Here is a 19552-nt window from a genome sequence, read left to right as displayed (position 1 = left end):
GTAGACAATGTATGGTGAACATGTTTTGTGAAAGTGATCAGTCTAGATTATCTTTCAGGTTGAAAATGAGGTGAAGAAAAAAACAGACATTTTTATAATCAGCAGTCTTGGGTTTTCATAAAACTTACATTTTCCTTTTGGCCACTTTTCACAATTTTGATAGTGAAGCATGAAGTTACATACTTGTTAGTGCAAATAATTTATAATTGGCTCATTTCAGCCCAGCAGGTATCAGAGGAAGGGATTTGTAGTTGAGTGCAGTGATACAGAGTTCAGACGTTTGACAACTACATATACTTGAGGCATCCCTACTTAGCTCCCCGTCTTACTTAAATATTGATGAGGTTCAGGTGATGAACTTCAAATGGCTCTGTGATGTGGTTGATTAGTTAGCAAATAATCTGAATTTTGCTCTGAATTTGCTGACTTCCATAAGAATGTTAACTGCTGTAAGCAACATAACCGTGACTTAAACTTTGTCTTCATTTGGGATGCTCATCATGGACTTTTTTTCTCTGTATGTAGTAGGTACTGCACTTAACAGGTCTGGGGATGCAGAACCTTAAGGAATGTTGGGTAATTATTTCACATTGGTACAACATCACAGTTACTGACTGGTTTGTGTGGCGTTCCAGGACTGGAGTGGCACCTGAAGTGATGTCTTCACTTTATCTGCCATGTTTTTGTGGGGGGTGCATGTTGATCTTCATCAAAAAGAAGAGTTTTAAATATTCACATTTCTGCAGTATAAATAAGTACACTTTCTATCACATATACCTGCTACTGCCCTAGAATTCTGCAGAAATGTCTTATGTATTCATCTGATTATAAGGATCTGGTCTTACAGTAATTTCATTTAGCACTGTTTTGCATTTATTGCATATTTTGTCTGACTTTGGCCTGGCTGGGTCCTGAATGAAAAGGTCTTTGGACTGGTTTTCTTACCTGTTTAACAGATGAATAAATATGTGTTAAGACAATAAAATAACAAAATGCATAGTCTGTTTTATTTTCAAATATCCTGTACTTTCTGTCTGTATCCTAGTGCACATTTATTAACTTTGATCACCATCATAATTTTCTGATGAAGCACTTTGAGCTTTTCACCAGCAAGAGGGCTGACATTTTTTCAGTATAGTGTTAGTGGGTTGAAACTGGTGTGTCATGTATTTCTTTACCAGATTCCAGTAGCTCAGGATGATGAAGTGTCCTTGATGATGGGTTACGCAGCTTCTATGGATTCTCCTCAAGGACAAGAAGATTCACTGACCACTACAGAGGAGTCAGCTCCAGTTGTGCCTACAACATCTAATGCACTTTCCATGACATTTCCAAAGACACTGTCATCTTCCAGCTCGCAGGAGGAAGGGATAATCGATGACTTTTCTGCTGACAATGAAATGGAGAGTTTCTCGTGGGAGGATTATAAGTGTGGACAGACCTCGGGAAATTCCTTAAATGTTCTGGAAACTGCCACTGTGAAGAAGCCAAAGGGTAATTTTATATATTTCTTACATAGGTCTGAACTTACAACTGTAAAGCAGTGTACAATGTCAATGTGCCATGTTATGTTTCCATTTTTTGTTTATTTTAGAAAAATCACATTTTTATTGTACTGTATGAAAGAAGGTGGTTCTTCTCAATGAATGCATGCCTTGGAATGGCACTTAGTAGGTCACAATGTTGCATTAAGTACTTTACTTGTGAAGTATGGTTAGATTGATTGAGATCATACATGTCTTTGTTTACTCATATTCATTATGATTTTATATGAGTGAATCATCTGTGAGTCTCACAGATGTCTCTCCTTATCACTGTTGCAGTATTCCTTACAAAGGGTATAGCCTGCCGAGGATAGCGAAATGTCCAGCCAGCATACCAAAGACTTAGCTCATCAGACCTATGTCCTATGTCTATGGCATAAGGTAAATAAGTGATGTACAAGCACCTAATCCTTAGAACATTTTTGCTTCCAGTCCAAATGCTACCTTTTAAATTTAGTCTGCAAGACGTTCGTCATGTTTCATCAGCTACTGAGCCTTCAACAGGTTTCCTTCCTTTTTTCTTTTTGTTGTATTACCTTTTATGTGTCATCCAAGAAGGAGAAATGTGAGTATCGGAGGCAGATTCCCCATAAAGGCAGACACAATAAGTGCCTTTTTTGTCTAGGTGCTACACTTGACAATAGTCAGTGTGAAATTTGTCAGTCATTTGTACCAAAGAATCCAGGCCAAAATGTGATTAAACGTTTACATTTGAACTTCTGTTTTGTGGATTTTTTGATGTGTCATTTCATTTTGTTGTGTAATTTTTGTACAAAAGACCCTGCATTGCCATCTGTCTTCCCTCTCAATTATATATAGAGAAACAATGTCTAAAGTTGTTAGATCAGGAACCATGGCTTCTGACTTTACCTACCACAGTGTTCATCAACCATTTAAGAAGTTGCCCAAAAAGCTGTGAATTGAGATTTCTGTCCTGCCTCTTCTAGACATCTCTGTCAGGTTGAAGAACCCATGGCATGTCCATTTCCAACACCAGCCTCCTGTGTTGCATCCCCCTTGGAGATCGAAACAAGGCAGCCTGTTTGCATGTCCACTGAGGCTGTGCCTACATCTGCTGTAGAATATGAGGGGGAATTGTGGCTGTTTATTTCATTGTGGCTTAGGAAGATTCCTCAGATTCTTGTTGGGGAAGAAGTTTCTGGTTCCCTTATTTGAAGGTAGGCAGGGGTGTGACCCTCCTCTCTCAGTTTGCCAGAGCTGACATTCCTTTGAAAAAGAAACAAAAATAACACATGTGGCTTCCGTGGCTAAGGATCCATGCAAAGAATGGCAGGATTTTACTTCGGGTTCAAAGCTGGTATGCCTTTGAATCCTCCTTAGGGGTTGTCTGTTCCTTCTTCTGTTCCCTTGCACCTTCTACCCTTCTACATTTCTTCAGGATTCTGATTCCTCTAATGAGGATGTGGATTTAGATTCTGGGGAGAAGTCCTTGGTGTACTTTTCTCAAATGTATTCACCTCTTGCCCTTGAGTCTGAGGAAGAGGATTCCCTTTTCCCTGATTCCCTTATTGAAGAATTGTCTTTTGATGCGTTGTTCATATGATGGAACATTTTAAATGAGACTGTTCCCAAGTTTCTGCTATCCAGAAGAGGTATTATGACTTCCTGCAGACAGCTTTGCCCTAGCCTTCAGAAGTCACTCCAGTGTGTGGCCTAAACCTGGTAGGTACTAAAGAGTGTCTGAGGGTCACAAGTTTTTATATAAAAGCCCATCTTCTCACCCTGCAGTGAAGCCTTCTAAGTTACTGTTCTCTTCCAAACCCATCTAGCAAGAGCAGTAGGACCATGGACAAGTATGGAAAAAAGTAAATACTCCTGCCATCTTTCCTTTTAAAGCCATAAATTACCAGACCTGTATGACCAGGTATGCATTGTTTCTCTTTCCAAACTTGGGGGTGTTCTGATAGATATTTACCTGATTTAGAAGCTAAATCCTCTTACATTTCCCTTTTGAGTTTTACTTTCCAAGTAGCTTATCATTCTATCAAATGCATTTATGATGCTGCTGATGCCTCTTCCAGGGTGGCTGTGTCAGGGTTTGTTATTGAGTAGGCATTCCTGGTTAAGGTTACAATCCATCCCTGTAGACATTGAGATTAAGTTTAGCTCTTAACAGATGAGCTCTTCATGACTTTGTTGGATAAGGGGGAAGGTCATGCAGGACCTTAAACAGATCTTCCTTTCTCCTATTCCTAAGTTTCAAAGGAATTACCCATCTAAATCTCTCTTTGTGCTTAGCAGCAAAGGCAGCCTCCCACAGGTAAAAGCTCTTCCAAGAGAGTTTTTCTTGATAAGCCTTCTCAAGGTGTTAAGGGTCAAAAGGCTTCTTTTCCTGATAAATCTGCTTCAGTTTGACATTCAACCTCTTCCACCCCCCACAGCCAGATTTCTTTTTACTTCTGACTGACTCCATCTTTTCCAGTTTGGCAACAAATCACCACGGATTCCTGGATGCTTTCTATAATTCAGAAAGGTTATTTCATGGTTTGGAAGTCCCTTCTTCCCTTTTTGGGCATTCACCAATCTCCCCATTGCCAACTTCCTCACTTTTTTTCAATTCTTCCAGATGGTTTAGTCTAAGGAACCATTCAAATTGTTCTGCCTTAGAAGGGCAAAGGGTTGTATTCCACTCTGTTCCTGATGCCCAGGAAGGACGGTTCTTGGAATCCCATTCTGGATCTCTCATTTCTCAGCACATTTCTAAAGGTTCCCATATTTAAAATGTTTCTTTCCAGTATCTGTTTCCTCTGTTACTTCCTCAAGCCTTCGTGGTATCTGAACTGAAGGATGCTTACCTTCACATTCCTGTAGAAAACCTTCACATTCCTATTCACCCTCCCTTCCGGAAATGCTTTTGGGTCTGTGTTTCCTCCTCACATTATCAGTTCCCTGCTTTGTCATTTGTTCTTTCTACAGTTCCAAGAGTCCTTACCAAATGTCTGGCCCTGGTGATAGCCTTCTGCAGACTTCAGATGGTTCAGATTTTATCTTATTTGGACAACATTCTGATTCAGTCCCCCTCAGCAGCTTCTGCTTCAGGATCTAGAATATACTATGCTTCCATAGTGTGTAGTTCATTCTTTATTTCAAAAAGTCTGTTCTAACCCCTTCTTAGGACATAGTTTTTCGAGGTTGCAAGATTAACACCTTGCCAATGCTGGCTTTGCTTCTTTATAGGTTCATAGGTAGGTACTAGGCTATCGGCCCAAGGGCCTACGTAAGCCTAGCCAACAAGGTTCCCTGGCTTACGCCACCCAAGAAAGTTATTTTCCTGTGCCACTGTTGAGCAGAGACACAGACGTGATCTCCGCGGTGCATTTCCTATTTCACATCCACTCATCAAGATTTTTCTTGAAGAATGCTAATAAAGAACTTTGCTTGACATAGATGGGTAGCCTGTTCCAGAGTATGGGTAGTCTCTGGGACAGGAATCTATCCCTCCAGCATGTCCTGTTTATTGTGGTGACAAGGTGTAGGTCCCTAGAGCGTGTAGTTCGGAGGGATTGGGATTTCTTTAGGTGTAGCATGTCCAACAGCTCTGGGTTTGACATAGCTTTATATGTTAGGCAGAGATTACCTCGGAGTAGTAGGATATGCTATGGAGTAAAGCTGGAGTTTTTTGAGGCGGTCAGTGTAGGGCATTTGTTTGAGGCCAGTAATTCTCTTTGTGAGGTACTTCTGTGGCCTTTCCAGCTGCTGCACATGTCTTGTGAGGTACATTACAAAAGGGGCATTGTACTCTATAATGGGTCTAATGAGTGTCGAGTAGAGGGGAACAATGACCTCTTTTTTCCTGGATGAGAACCCTTTTATGATGAGGTGTGTCATGTAGAAGGACTTCCTGACTACTGTGGCGATGTGACTATCAAAGGAGAGACTACTGTCCACCTGAGTCCCAAGGTCTCTTATCACACATTCAGTGTTAAGTAGATTGCTGCCTATGTGGTAGTTCATGGGTACAGAGTTTTTAACCAAAGGGGATGACACTGCACTTTTTGGCATTGAGCTTGAGGCCATGGCTCTGACACCAGGCATCTGTCTCAGCAAGGCCCTTCTATAGGATGTCCACATCATTTGGGGACTTGACTATGGCTCCTAGTTTGCAGTCATCTAGGAACTTCGTTAGCCGGGGACCTTCTGTGTTGGCCTGTACTTCAGAGAAGTAGATACCAAACAGGAGAGGTCCCAGGACGGAACCCTGTGGTTCTCCACTTGTCATTGCTCTGAGGTCAGATTTGGAGTCTGTAACTTTTATAGTGTGGGTTCTGTCAGTGAGCCAGTTGGCAACCCATTCTTGTGACAAAGGGATTTATACTTAGTTTAGTGAGTTTAGCTATAATTCCAGAATGGGGGATGGTGTCGAAAGCCTTGGCGAGGTCAAGATAGGCTGTGTGAACCACCTTACCCTCATCTACGGCTTTGGTGACTGCCTCAAAGAAGTCAATCAGTTTCAGAAGGCATGATTTACCTTTCACAAACCCGAACTGGGTGGGATCCAGAGTTTGGAGGTTACCAATGTCTTTGTTTGAGTTCCATGATGATACGTTCTATGGTATTGCAGACCAGGCTCATCAGGCTAATAGGTCACTAGTTCCCAGCATCAGTGGTGGCTCCCCCTTTGTGGAGTGGGATAACTGTTGCTGTGCGCCATTCAGTGGGCACAAAGCCTGATGCGAGGCTATTATTGAACATGGTGCTTAAGTGGGGAGCCAGTTCATTCTGAAGTTCGTGTAAAACGCAGCCTAGGATGTTGTCCGGTCCCATGGATGCTGTGTTTTTAGCTTTAGAGAGCGCAGCTTTTACCTGTGTAGTTGTGATTACAGGGACTCTGCATTCTTCTTGTGTAGATATGGGCCCTTTAGGGGGTGAGGGGGTAAAGTTAGCACTGAACCTATCTGCCAGGATGTTGGCAATATCAGTTGGTTCTGTAATGTTTGTGCCTTTGTGCTGTAACTCAGAGCAGATCTGGGTGTTGCCATAGAGATTCTTGACCTAGCTGTAGAACGCTTTGTGGTTGTCCTTAGAATTAGTGATGATTTTGTTTTCGTAGCTAGCTTTGGAGGATCTTATAAAGAAGGGATCTCAGCTTCTTACTGAGGCTGACCAGGGAGCTCCTCAACTCATGGGATTTTACTTTCTTTTGCAACAGTTTCTGCCTTCTGTTGTACAGTTTGTTTATGGCAGGGGACCACCAGATTGGCTTCCTTTTTTTGGAGGATAGCGTCTTGGTTCTGTTTGGGATAGCACGATCCATGCACTCGTGTAAGAGCTTATTGAGTGCATTTGTGAAGGATTCAGCAGTTGTAACTGTATTGTCCATCTGCATGGGTGTCATGAAGTTCACCACTTCTGTCTTAAGAAGCATGAAGTTGGCTTTCGGGAAATTTTTTACCATGGTTTCCTTAATGGGGGGTGGGGGCGGGATGTGGACATCAAGGGTGATAAGCTTATGGTCGGATCAGACCAATGAGGAGTTGACTTCAGGTGTGGAACACCGATCACTCATGTTGGTAGTGACTAGGTCTAGGATATCGTTGCCCCTGGTGGGGGTGTGGATAAGTTGATCCAGGGCACTGGAATTTATGAATTCCAGAAAGCATTGAGCTAAGGAGTTGGTACACGAGTCGTTTTCCCAGTTAATGGTCGGGTAGTTGAAGTCACCCATTATTAGGGTGTTTGGTTGAACCCTAATATTTTCCAGTACATCAAGAAAAGAGGACTGGGCATCCTGGGACACGGTGGGGGATCTGTAGCAAGCTACAATTTGGATTGCAGTTTTGCCCAGAGTAAGTTGCACTTGGATAACCTCGGCTGCATTATGCTGAGCAACTAGCCTGGAGGTGGGGATATCCTTAATGAATATGGACACACCTCCGCCTTTGGTGTTTCGGTCCAGGTTACATGGCAGAAAAGTGTGGTATGAGTTATAGCCTGCTAGTGCAGGGGTGCTCTCTGGAGCCTTGAACCATGTCTCAGTCACTGCACAGATATCAATGTTCTCCATTTTAAGGAATGCCTTGAGTGAGTGCATTTTGAGATTTAGACTTCTAGCATTGAGTAGCATTACCCTCAGTTTTTGCTTGCCTGTTCCTGTTATGGTGATGAATTTGTTATTTGAACCTTGCCTAAAAAAGGCACTATAGGGGCAGCAAGAGCCTTAGCCAGTATCCGGAATCCCAAGCGTGACAGGTGCAGGCCATCTGTGGCAAAGCATCATGGTCTGTCGACCATGTCATCCCAAGCAGACAGATACTGGATCCCCTTATTATGACACCAGAAGCTTAGCCAATTGTTGAAGTCAATCATTTTGTCCTTGTACTGCAGTGTCATTCTGGGTGATGGCAGAATGCTACTCAGGGCTAGGGTCATACCTGCCTGGGCTACAAGATTGGAGAGCTCTACCATGTCTCTTTTCATGTAGTCCAGGGAGGTACGTCTCAGGTTATTCACACCAGCATGGACAATGACAGAATCATATTTGTACTTGTTGTGGAGTGACCTGAGTGCATGGGTTATGTGGTGGATCCTGGCACCCGACAGGCAGCTGACAGTAACCTTCTCCTTGTTTAGCCTGGTGAGTGGGACATCAGTGTGCCTGACTATAGAGTCACCTATGACTAGTGTGTTGGGTGCATTGTTTTGCCTTATTGGCTGTGGTTGAGTGGCACACTGAGTCTGTGGGCTATGTGTCATTTGGGTTATGTTGGGGGATGGAGGTTGCTTGCATTTCTGCTTTGGAGGTCTCTGTTGCTTAGACAGATTATTATTGAGAGCCTCTGCAAATGTTTTTTGTTACTATGTGTGGATTTTGGTGGTGTAGATTTAGTGAGACTATGTGATGAGTGTGGTGTGGTGCAAATGTTTACCTTCTCCTCATGACTGTCAAGTTCAGTCTTGGTTGGAGAGAGCTTTACCTCCAGTTTGGCTAGTTAAGTGCATCTCTCACAGGTTGTAGTGTTGGCTGGTAGGAGGAGAGGGTTGTCTGTGTACATGAGGCAATTTCTACATTGCCTCAAGATGCCCAGATTCATCAGATAGACAGGAGAGAACACTGGGAGCTGACCCTTGGACATGCATGAATAAAAAACTATTTTCCTCTAGATAAGTGAGGAAGGTGAGTACAATAGCTGTTTTTCTCTAAGCAAGTGAGAAAAGTAAGTACAAAAACTGTTTTCCTCTAGGTAATGAGGAAGGTTGAGTGCTGCTTATTTAGTGCTTACAAGTTCTGAACAAGTGCTGAGCATGAATAAGCAAATTTAAGTGCTAAAACTAAGAATCTGTATCTGCACTAGACGAGTTGCAGGACAGAAACAAGTGCAAATGCAGGCTTTCAAATCAGAAGGTTGAGAGAGATGGAAGAGATTGCCCAAACGGCCAATAACTACAATTTCTGCACTAGAACCACCTCTTATGTTGTAGACAAGTTACCTAGTGCTTACCACTCACACTGATAAGCTAGAAGGCTTCCCTTCAGCACAGAAAGGCTTGGGGGGCTCAGAAGCTTACATAAAGTCTTGGATACAACAAATCTGTATCTGGAGTGCTAGTTACAGGAAAGGTAGGAAACAGGCTTACAGTTTTTTTTTTTTTTTTTTTTTAACAGAAAAGTAGCAAACACAGTAGTAAAAACAATTCACATGCAGTGCAAGCTAGCACACTTGAGTATGTTGCAATATTAGACCAAACACAGTTTAAAAAATGCAGTTAAATTAAAAAGGACTAAAAGCAAGTGCAGAAAGAGTTTATTAGGTAGAATGTGGTAAAGAGATGAGACTGGGGGAGTGTCCCAGATCAAATCTACAGCGGGGCGGGCTACTGCAAAAGCCACCAAATTTAAAACTACAAGCCAGAAATAGCCAGAATTCTTCCTCCCAAGGTCCTTTCTTTGATATTTATTTCCAGTCTGTTCTTCCTCTCTAGGTGGTGCCAGCAAGAAAATTTCTTTGAGCTCTGGGATTCATGGTATCCATCATTCCTATGGGCCCCCTTCACCAGACTTCCCATGAGAAATTTATAGTGGTATCTAAAAATTGTTTTTCTTCAACCTTTCATCCTCTTGACTTTCTAATCCTTCTCTTGCCTTGCCTGAAACTTGAGCTCCTGTGGTACATTCATGAGATTTCTCTGTATCCTGTCCTACCTTTCCAGGTTCCTCTTCCCACTCAGCACCTGTATACAGATGCTTTGGATCAGGCTTGAGGAACGTATTTCAGCAACATCAGGGTTCAGAGAGTTTGGTCTTCCCAGCAACTGGCAGATTATGTTAACATCAAAGAAATGAGACTTCTGATTTTGACTTTGCACCCCCTTTGGGTACCAGATCATTTCAGAATATTCACAGACACCACCACAGCTACGTTGTGCATAAACAAACAAGGGGACACAGAATCATACCTTCTTTGCAGACTGGCTCTTCAGATTTAGGATTTTGTGATCATCTATCAACTGACCTTTAGGCAGTCTACATTCCTTCATGCACAGTCTAGTGGTAGACAGTCTGGGTAGGTCTAGAGCAGATTCTCATGAATGAATTCTTCACAGGGAGGTATTCCTGGACATTGTACATTGCTGGGGTATTCCACAAGTAAGTCTTCTTGCCTCCCCTCTGAACAGGCAACTTCCAAGGTTCTGTTCCAGAGTGTAAATGAATAAGGTAACCCTGTCACCAACACGATAAACAACCTTGAAATTAGTTCTATGCTTTATTGTTTTACCTTCTGGGTCATCTTACTGTCTAATTTCAATTCTGTTCCAGAGTGCCAAGTCCTGTCACTGTGGAAAGTGGACGTTTTGTCGTCCACCTATCCCCCTATTTTCCTGTTACCAAGAATCCTACACATGATCATGTTGTACAGGCTCAAAATCTTGTCAGTGATTCCCTTTTGGCTCAGACAGCACTGGTTCCCCTTCCATTTCATCTGGCCAGGGGCAATCATCACAGGTTACCTCACAGGATGGATTTTCTCACACAGGGCAAAGGATCATCTCTCAGTCACCATCATTTATACACCCTTCATTTGACTGTTTGGCGATAGGGTTTTTATTTATAAGTTCGTAGGTTGGTAATAGGCTATCGTCCCTAGGGCCTATACAAGCCTAGCCATACCAATTCTTGGATATTTCTTCCCACAATATTTACTTCCCTGGACCCCTGTCTAGCAGGGCGACCGACGTGATTCCCGGGGTGAATTTCCTATCTCCCATCTAATCATCAAGGTTCCTTTTGAAGAGGGCCAAGGAGGTGCTCTGCTTGACATGTATAGACAGTCTATTCCAGAGTATGGGGAATATCTGGATCAGGAACCTATCCCTGCAGCATGTTTTGTTCATTATGATGACAAGGTTTAGATCCCTGGAGCGTGTGGCTCTGAGAGATTGGGATTTCTTTAAGTGGAGCATGTCCAACAGCTCATGGTTTGACATGGCCTTGTATGTTAAGCAGAGGTCTCCCCTCTGCGTAGACGATATGCCACAGAGTATAGCTTGAGTTTTTTTAGACTGTCAGAATAGGGCATCTGCTTTAGGCCTGTGATTCTTTTAGTGAGGTATTTCTGCAGCCTTTCCAGCTGTTGCAGATGTCTTGTGAGGTGCATACGAAATGGGGCATTGTACTCTATAGTGGGTCTAATGAGGGATGAGTACAGTGGGACAATGGCCTCCTTTTTTCTGGATGAAAAGCCCTTAGTGATGAGGTGTTCCACATAGAAGGATTTCCTAACTGTTGTGACAATGTGGTTATCGAAGGTGAAACCACTGTCCACCTGTGTCCCTAAGTCTCTCATCACACTTTCGGTGTTTAGTGTACTGCCACCTATGTGATAATTCATGGGTACATGTTTTTTTCCAAAGGGGATAACGATACATTTCTTGGCATTAAGCTTGAGCCCATGGCTCTGGCACCAAGCATCTGTTTCTGTAAGGCCCTTTTGTAGAATATCCACATTATTTGGGGATTCAGTAATGGCTCCCAGTTTGCAGTCATCTGCAAACTTTGTTAGCCAGAGGCCCTTAGTGTTGGCTTGTTCTTCAAAGAAGTAGATGCCAAACAAGAGCGGTCCCAGGACTGAACCCTGAGGTACTCCACTTGTCACTTGTTTGGAGTTGGATTTGGAATTGGCTACTTTTACAGTCTGGGTTCTGTCAATAAGCCAGTTGGCAACCCATCGAGTGACATAGGGATTCCTTTTAGACAACAGTGTTTTGATCTGCTTCGGGTTTTTCATGAAGCCAGAAAACCCACTACTAGAAAGTTCTATGTGGCTCAGTGGAAGATATGTCTATTTGGTGTTACAGATCTGAACTGAACCCTTTTTCTGTGGGTATTCCTACTGATCTTTCTTATATGTATGAGCCACTCAGTTTGGTTTGGCATACTCGTGTGTTAAAGCTCATTTGTCAGCCATGTCTCTTTGTCTGTCCTTGAATTCACCCCCCCCTTTCTTCCAGATTTGAAGTCAAACAATTTTTGAAAGGCATCCTTCACATCAGAAAAGCCTATTCTTCCTTCTTGGGACCTTAATTTTGTTCTTGAAAAGTTAACTCAGCCACAGTTTGAATCTGAAGCAGTTTCTTTGCAGCTCTGTACATGTAAAACTGTTTTGTTAGTAGTGGCTGTTTCTTCTGCTAAGAGGGTTTGTGAACTTCGGGCACCCATGACAGTTTCTTTTTTTTTTTGTTTTTTTCACCCAGTCCTTCTTATATGCTCAAGATAGTTTATTATTTGTCTTTAAATCAGACCTTTCGTGTTCCTTCTTTGTTCCCTTTTTCAAAAGAGTAATATCAAGAGGAGTCTTCATACTTTGGATCTGCATAGGCAGATCAGGTATTACTTGGCTAAGACTAAAGATATAAGGAAATCTGAACATCTTTTTCTTTCTTTCCATTCTAAAAAAAATGAGTGTTTCTAAGCAAACCGTTTCCCTTAGATTTCTAAGGTAACTTCTTTTTGCCATTCTTTTCATGGCAAGCGGCTTTCTTCTTCTCTTCATTTCCATTCTGCCAGAGTGATGAACTCTTCTAGTGCCCTTTTCAAGGGTCTGGATTCTAGATCCATTTTGGACGCTGGTATTCGGTCTTCTGTATACACCTTTACTAAATACTATGAGTTGGATGCAAGTTATAGGACCAGAGCTGGATTTGCCAGGGCTATCCTGCATGGGTTATTGGGGGGCTTCTCAGTGGCTTCCTCCTCCCATCCTATCCAGTAGCTTTTGTACTCTCCCTTTAGTAAGGAATATTGCAACAGTGATAAGGAGGGACATAGTACAGTTGTGTAAGATATTACCATAATAGTAGATATCGCACTTCTCACTGTTGCAGTATTCCGTCCCTCCCCTGTTTTGCCCTATTTTTTACCATCTGGCCTAGGAGTCCTCCTTCTTCCCTTTTTGCATGCACATGCACTTACTTTTCTTCTTGGGGTGCTCAGGTTCTCTTGGGTACAATTCAGTTCTAAGGATTGGGTGCTCATACATCTGTTATGTACCTTCCACTTTAGATGTAGAACATATGTCTGAAGTACAGTGCCTAAAAGGAACTACGGCTTTGGTATGCTGGCTGGTCATTCATTATCCTCAGTAGGATATCTCTTTAGTAAGGAATACTGCAACACTGTGTATTAGGTCATCTACTGTTAAAGTAAGATCTTACACAACTGTACTTTTTTATAATAGCCTCAAGCTTCATGCATGAGATGTTTGTTTACCACAAAAACTTTTTTGCTGTAAAACTGCCTTATGCTTGATTCCGTATACCAGACTTTTGATCTTATATTCAGTGACTGAGCAGTCACAGTCACCTAACCGGAATTACATTTTTGTTGCACATGATGCAAAACATGATGCAAATCACACCTATTATTCTCAAAGAGTAGCAGAGCAGTGAGCGGTCTCATGACAGAAAGATGTTATCCTGAGCGGTTAGTATTCTTTTGGGCTTCAGAATCAGTTGGTACATTTTGAATTATGTTATTCTATTTCCAGATTGTGTTGGAATCTCAGGGAGCTTGGTCTTTTGAGTGAAAAATAACATAATGATCCTTAAAAACTGATGAAGGTCAGAAGATAAACTGTAAATTGCTCTGTGTAATAGAATTGATTAGTTAGTAAATGATCTCAGTGCATTGTCATTTAGGCTGAGAACAAGATGAGTCTGGATTCTAGACAGGTAAAGACCCAAAAGTGTAAAAAAGTAGATTAACTTAAGTAAGAGGTGTTAGATTAGATGCTTGGTTTAGACAAGCAAGTGCACAGAAAAAAGTAGTCACTGACAGCATAGAATTGGTATTTTACTTGATGTAAAGGGATCCTATCTCGCCTACATTCATAACTGATGGGTTCGGAGCCGATCCATCGGCTCCGACTCGGCCACTATATAGTAGAACGAAGTCTCTAATTGGCTGGGCTACCCCTTATCCCAGAATGCACCACACCTGCTTCCCCAGATCTCGTTTGCCGCTTTTCAAGCTAGACGTGGTCTCGACTTGGCTGGAGCTAAGTGGTTCATTATTACTTTTTTGGTCTTTTGACCTAGGGCTTTCTTCACTAATTGAACAAACAGCTGTTTTAACAGCTTTACGTGTGTGTGTGTGAACTTTTTCAGTGTGATTGGTATTTTTTTTCTACTTACCGGGCAAGGCCCGTTTAAGTTAGAGGGCCTTTGCCCTTATTGTGAGTTAATGTGTTAAAATTGTCTAGTTTTAGGTTTGTTTCTCACCCTATTGTACGTCCTACTTTATCGGGCTAAGCCCGTTCTTAGAGGGCTTCTGCCCGTTTTGTGTTGTGTATCTCGAGCCAGTCCCGTTGTTGAGTCAAGGGCTCGTGTCCTACTTTAAGGTTACTTTCGTGGTAAAAATAGTTGTGTGACAGGATGTCAAAAGAGCAGAAGTCTGGTTTTAAAAAGTGCACCAAGTGCAACTACAAAATGTCTATTACTGATAGCCATGCTATTTGCGTGTATTGTTTGGGACCGAAACATTTACAGGAAACATGTAGTGTTTGTCATGCTTTTTCCTCTAGGGTCCTTCAAGAACGTAAAAATAAATTGATCCTTAAGGGCCTTATTAAGCCCTCTTTTGAGGAAGTTTTGGCTTCTCCTTCCTCTCCAGCTTCTAAAAAGAAAAGGTCGTCGGCTCCGACCAGTCCGTCGGAACCGACTTCCAAGAAGCATAGGTCGACCTCTTCTTCCGCGGTTCCAATGGCTTCGGAGCCTCGGGTGGAAGGGTCTGCCTCGATACCTCTTTCCTCGGCTCCATTGGTGTCAGAGCCGCAGGTTGGGGGATCGAGAGGCGAATCACCTGCTTCGGCTCCTTTGGTCTCGGAGCCGTTGGAGGTGTGCAGGTCAGACTCTCCCCCCTCGGCCCCGAAGTCTCCTTCGGCGCCGATGCTCATTCATACGGTTCCGGATTCGGTGCCGATGGTGTTGGTGCCGTTTCGGAGCCGGTCCCCTGGTCTATCGGAGCCAAGAGAAGAAGTCGTCTTGACCCCCATCTATTTCCTCTAAATCCTCCAGGTTGTCCAACTCAGATTTGGACAGAGTTATCCAGAGGCTTTTCCAGTCCCCGGTTTTTGATAAAATGGTCTCGGCTCCAGCACACTCGGCTCCGGAGCCGGCCCCCACTTCGCATCCGATTCCTTCTCCAACCTCCTCGAAGCCGTTGGAATTGGTGATGGTAGAGCGGAGCAGAGTTGTCCAGTCGGAACCGAGACTCCCTCAGAGCTTCTCGGTTCCGACCATTATTCCTACCTTGTCCTCGGCGTCAGGGTTCGGTACCGGGACTTCCTCGGTCGGGGCCGAGGGGAACACTTTGGAACTGGTAGCTTCGGTGCCTAGTCTCCCCCTTGGAGCGTCGGCCACAAGGATTCCCGGTACCGTCGTGGTCTCTCAGCCGGTGTCCTCCATAGAGTCTGGAGGTCCTGCTTTTGAGGCCATGAGGAGTGCGCTGGCCATGTCCTTGCCGGCTCAGCAAGTCTCTACCTCACCGTCCCTAGACTTGGGAACTGGTGCTTCTGGTGTGCTTCAATCCCATGACAGTGGCACCCCAGGGCCTGAGGATACCCCCTTGGGGGGTTTCCTTCTCCCGGGAGGTCCTTCTGAATCCGCTTCAGATGATCCTCCAAGAAAAAAATTGTGCAAGAGGAAGCACATTGACTCCCAGGATGAGTCTATCACTTCAGATACTGACCTCGATGATGCGGAGGGGTCCCCAGAATCGTCCTCGGATGACGTCTCATTCTCAGATATCCTTGAGATCCTGAGACAGAGAGGCGATTGGCAATCCAAAACCCCTTCCGCGGAGGAGTCAGTCTTCCTCAAGGCCTTTGGGGCCCAGCCCTCCGCCTCCAGGGTGTCTCCACCCTTCGATGAATTACTAGATTTAGTTTCTCGAAGGGTGTGGGAACACCCTGACTCTGTGGAACCGGTGCCCACCAGGCCTAACAAGTTCCTCTCAGCCCCTCCTCAAAAGGAATTTTTGACCAAAGGAGTTGCAGTAGATGCGATGGTGGTGGCATCTGCCACTCAGCAAGACGTGGCAGAGGCTTCAACGTCTATTCACCCTCCTAATAAGGATTCCAGGAGCATGGATAGGTACGGGAAGCGTACCCTTTCTTCAGCGGCCTTTACCCTGCGGTCGCTGAATTACCTTTGTCATTTCACCAGGCTCCAAAGGGACCTCCTCAAAGAGTTAGGCGAGTCTCTTACGGGTAATCTTCCTGAGGCGTTAGCCCAAACTGTTGGCGCCCAGATGACTACCCTATCTTCGATAGTCAACTCGTCCATGAGGCTCATCTCATATGCGGCCGAAGGGGCGAGTAGAGCAGCGGGAACAGGCGTGGCTCTTAGAAGACATGCCTGGTTACGCTTGTGTCCCTTTGCGGAGGCTTTTAAGTCTTCCTTCACCGACGCCCCCTTTGATGGGTCCTCCCTGTTTGGACCCAAGGTGAAGGACACACTGACTCGGTGCGAGCAGGAGGGCAAGACCTTGACTGCCGTGGGGGCCCGTTTTTCCGCTACCTCTAGACCTTACCCCAAGGCCCAGAGAGGAGGGAAAATGTGGTTCAGGAAATCTCAAAGGTCTTTCCCTACTCCACCGAGTGATCCCCCCTCTAGAGGCAGGGGGGGGGATTCAGGAAGATGCCGCCCCAGAGGCGGCAGAGGCCCCCGTAACTCTGGAGACCGCGATTCCTTTCGTGGTCCATCCTACGCTCCCCGTCCCTGAGACATGGCCCGACTGCATCTCCGAGCCAGTCGGGGTCGCTTGGAATACCCACAGGCTTGGGAATCTATCACGAAGGATCAGTGGGTGCTCCGAACCATAACCGGAGGCTATCTCATCCCTTTCATCAAGATCCCCCCTCTTCCTATCAGGAAAATCCCGGACGTGCCACCCAGTCAGCGGGATCAAGCAGCGGTCGAGGTTTCAAAGCTGCTAAGAAAAGGAGTCATCCAGCCTATCCCCGCCGACCAGATCGGATCAGGAACTTACTCAAGACTATTTTTGGTGCCAAAAAAGACAGGGGACTTAAGGCCCATTTTGGACCTCAGCTCATTGAATCGCTTTGTAAAAAAATCCAAATTCCGAATGGTCACCCTTCAGTCCATTCTCCCGTTATTGGAGAAGGATGTCTGGATGTGCTCCATAGATCTCAAGGACGCTTACTATCACATTCTGATAAATCAAGAGTCCAGGAGTCATTTACGCTTCCGCCTGGGAACCAGTCATTTCCAGTTCCGAGCACTGCCCTTTGGTCTCACCACAGCCCCCAGGGTGTTCACCAAGTGTCTGGCAGTAGTGACAGCTCACTTGAGAAGTCTAGGATTCCAAGTGTTTCCCTATTTAGACGACTGGCTCCTTACTGCCACCTCCAAGCATCTATTAGTTCGGGCGCTTATGACCACAGTCAGTTTGGGTCATTCACTAGGAATCACGTTCAATTGGGGAAAATCTGTGCTGCAGCCGTCTCAGCGTATTACCTTTATAGGCGCAGAGTTAGACACAAGAAGAATGTGGGCATTCTTGCCGGCAGAAAGGATTCAGGTCCTGCAGTCTCAGGTTCAAACCTTGTTACCCAGATCACGAGTTCAGGCCAGACTGATTCTGCAGTTATTGGGCACGATGGCCTCAACTATTCTTCTAGTCCCCTTAGCCAGGCTGCACATGCGGGTGCTCCAATGGCTACTGTCGGTTCAGTGGTCCTTTCAGGAACTTCCCCTGAACCATTTGGTCCAGATGACCGAAATTTGCCGTCAGGACCTACGTTGGTGGCTGCTTCGGTCCAACCTGGACCAGGGGCGACCCTTTGCCCTTCAGCCTCCCGTCGCCACGGTGACCACGGACGCCTCCCAGACAGGGTGGGGGGGGTCATTATCTGGACAGGTCTGTCCAAGGCACGTGGCAGGCTCACGAAACACACTTACATATCAATATCCTGGAAATGAGAGCGGTGCTACTGGTGTTGCAAGCACTTCATCATGCTCTTCCACGGGGTACTATTGCGATCCTATCCGACAACATGTCGGTAGTCTGGTACATAAACAAGCAAGGCGGAACCAGGTCCTACCCTCTTTGCCGAGAGGCCATGAGAGTGTGGCATTGGGCGATTTCTACCCAGCGTTTCCTAGTGGCAACGCACATTCCGGGGAAATCCAATGTGATTGCAGACAGGCTGAGCAGAACTCTCCTGTTACCCCACGAGTGGTCCCTCAACGACAGGGTGGCTGCAAACATCTTCGCCAAGTGGGGCCTCCCTTGTTGCGACTTGTTCGCCAGTCCTCACAATGCGAAATGCAGGGACATCTTCACTCTGACTCCTTCTCAGGGGCAGATTCCCAGGGACGCTCTAGCTCACAGTTGGCCCCCCGGTCTACTTTACGCCTTCTTTCCGGTTCCCCTTCTCCCGAAGGTGATACAGAAGGCGATTTATCTTGGGAGCGACATGATTTTGATCACTCCACACTGGCCTCGTCAGGTTTGGTTCCCCTTCCTTCTGAGGTATGCGGTGGAGGGCCCATGGTTTCTGGACCTGGTGCCCGACCTGTTGACTCATCAATTGGGACAGTCTCACCCATCCCTCAGGTCCTTAAGGTTGGCCGCTTGGTTACTCCACTTCCAACCTTAGTCAGAGATAACTCCTTTTCTCCAGAAGTCATCCACATTTTGTCCTGTTCTCACAAACCTTCCACTGTTAAACTGTATTCCAGCAAGTGGAAGAGGTTTGCTCTTTGGGCCCAGCAACGAGGTATAGATCCCCTTACCCCCCAGTACCTCAGGTTTTAGAATTCCTGGCTTTCTTGTTTTATTTGGGCTCTTCAGTTTCCACAATTAAAGTCCAACTGGCGGCTATCTCTAATTTTCATGTCTCCTTCCTTAATGGCAAACAGGCTTTGCAAATCTTTCCTTAAAGGAGCGTGGCTCCTTTGGCCCCCAATAGCCCATCCTGTGCCCCCTTGGGACCTGAATATGGTTCTAGCTTCTTTAACTGCCCACCCCTTTGAACCAGCAGCTACTTGTGATATAAAATTTCTATCTTGGAAAACCGCCTTTTTGGTGGCAATAACCTCTGCCAAGCGGGTCTCAGAGCTTTCAGGCTCTCTGTTCTAATCCTCCTTATTTGATCTTTCACAAAGACAGAGTGTCCCTCAAGTTAAATCCCTCTTTCTTGCCCAAGGTAGCATCCCCCTTATGCATTCAACAATCCTTGGAGCTCCCTGTGTTTTTTCCCAAATTCTCCAATAGTGCAGAATATATCTTCCACCAGTTGGATGTTCACAGACAACTGCGCTTTTATTTAAGTAGGACCAATCAGACACGAAAGTCAGATCAGCTGTTTGTGTCCTTTGCGGAAAATAGGTTGGGTCAACCGGTGGCTAAAACCACCATAGCCAAATGGATTAAAGATTGCATCTCCTTCATTTATTCACGTTCGGGCAAAGAGCTACCTTTCCCAGTCAGGGCTCATTCTACCAGGGCAATGGCTACTTCTGTAGCA

At 44.9% G+C, this 19552-nt stretch overlaps 1 protein-coding gene across 2 annotated transcripts in view; it reads left to right on the top strand.

The window, feature by feature from the left end:
• C2CD2 (C2 calcium dependent domain containing 2) overlaps window positions 1–19552 on the top strand; it is a 1081249-nt gene that overhangs the window by 944310 nt on the left and 117387 nt on the right. For both annotated transcript variants that reach the window (XM_044071129.1, XM_044071130.1), the window contains one exon: window positions 1182–1494. In XM_044071129.1, coding sequence (XP_043927064.1) covers window positions 1182–1494 — 313 coding nt within the window. The remainder of the gene's footprint in view (window positions 1–1181; window positions 1495–19552) is intronic.

The sequence above is a fragment of the Protopterus annectens genome, chromosome 5.part0 (assembly GCF_019279795.1).
Source record: "Protopterus annectens isolate FY-2018-M chromosome 5.part0, PAN1.0, whole genome shotgun sequence".
Taxonomy (NCBI): domain Eukaryota; kingdom Metazoa; phylum Chordata; order Ceratodontiformes; family Protopteridae; genus Protopterus; species Protopterus annectens.
Note: the sequence above shows the minus strand (reverse complement) of the source record. Positions and strands in the feature narration are given on the sequence as shown.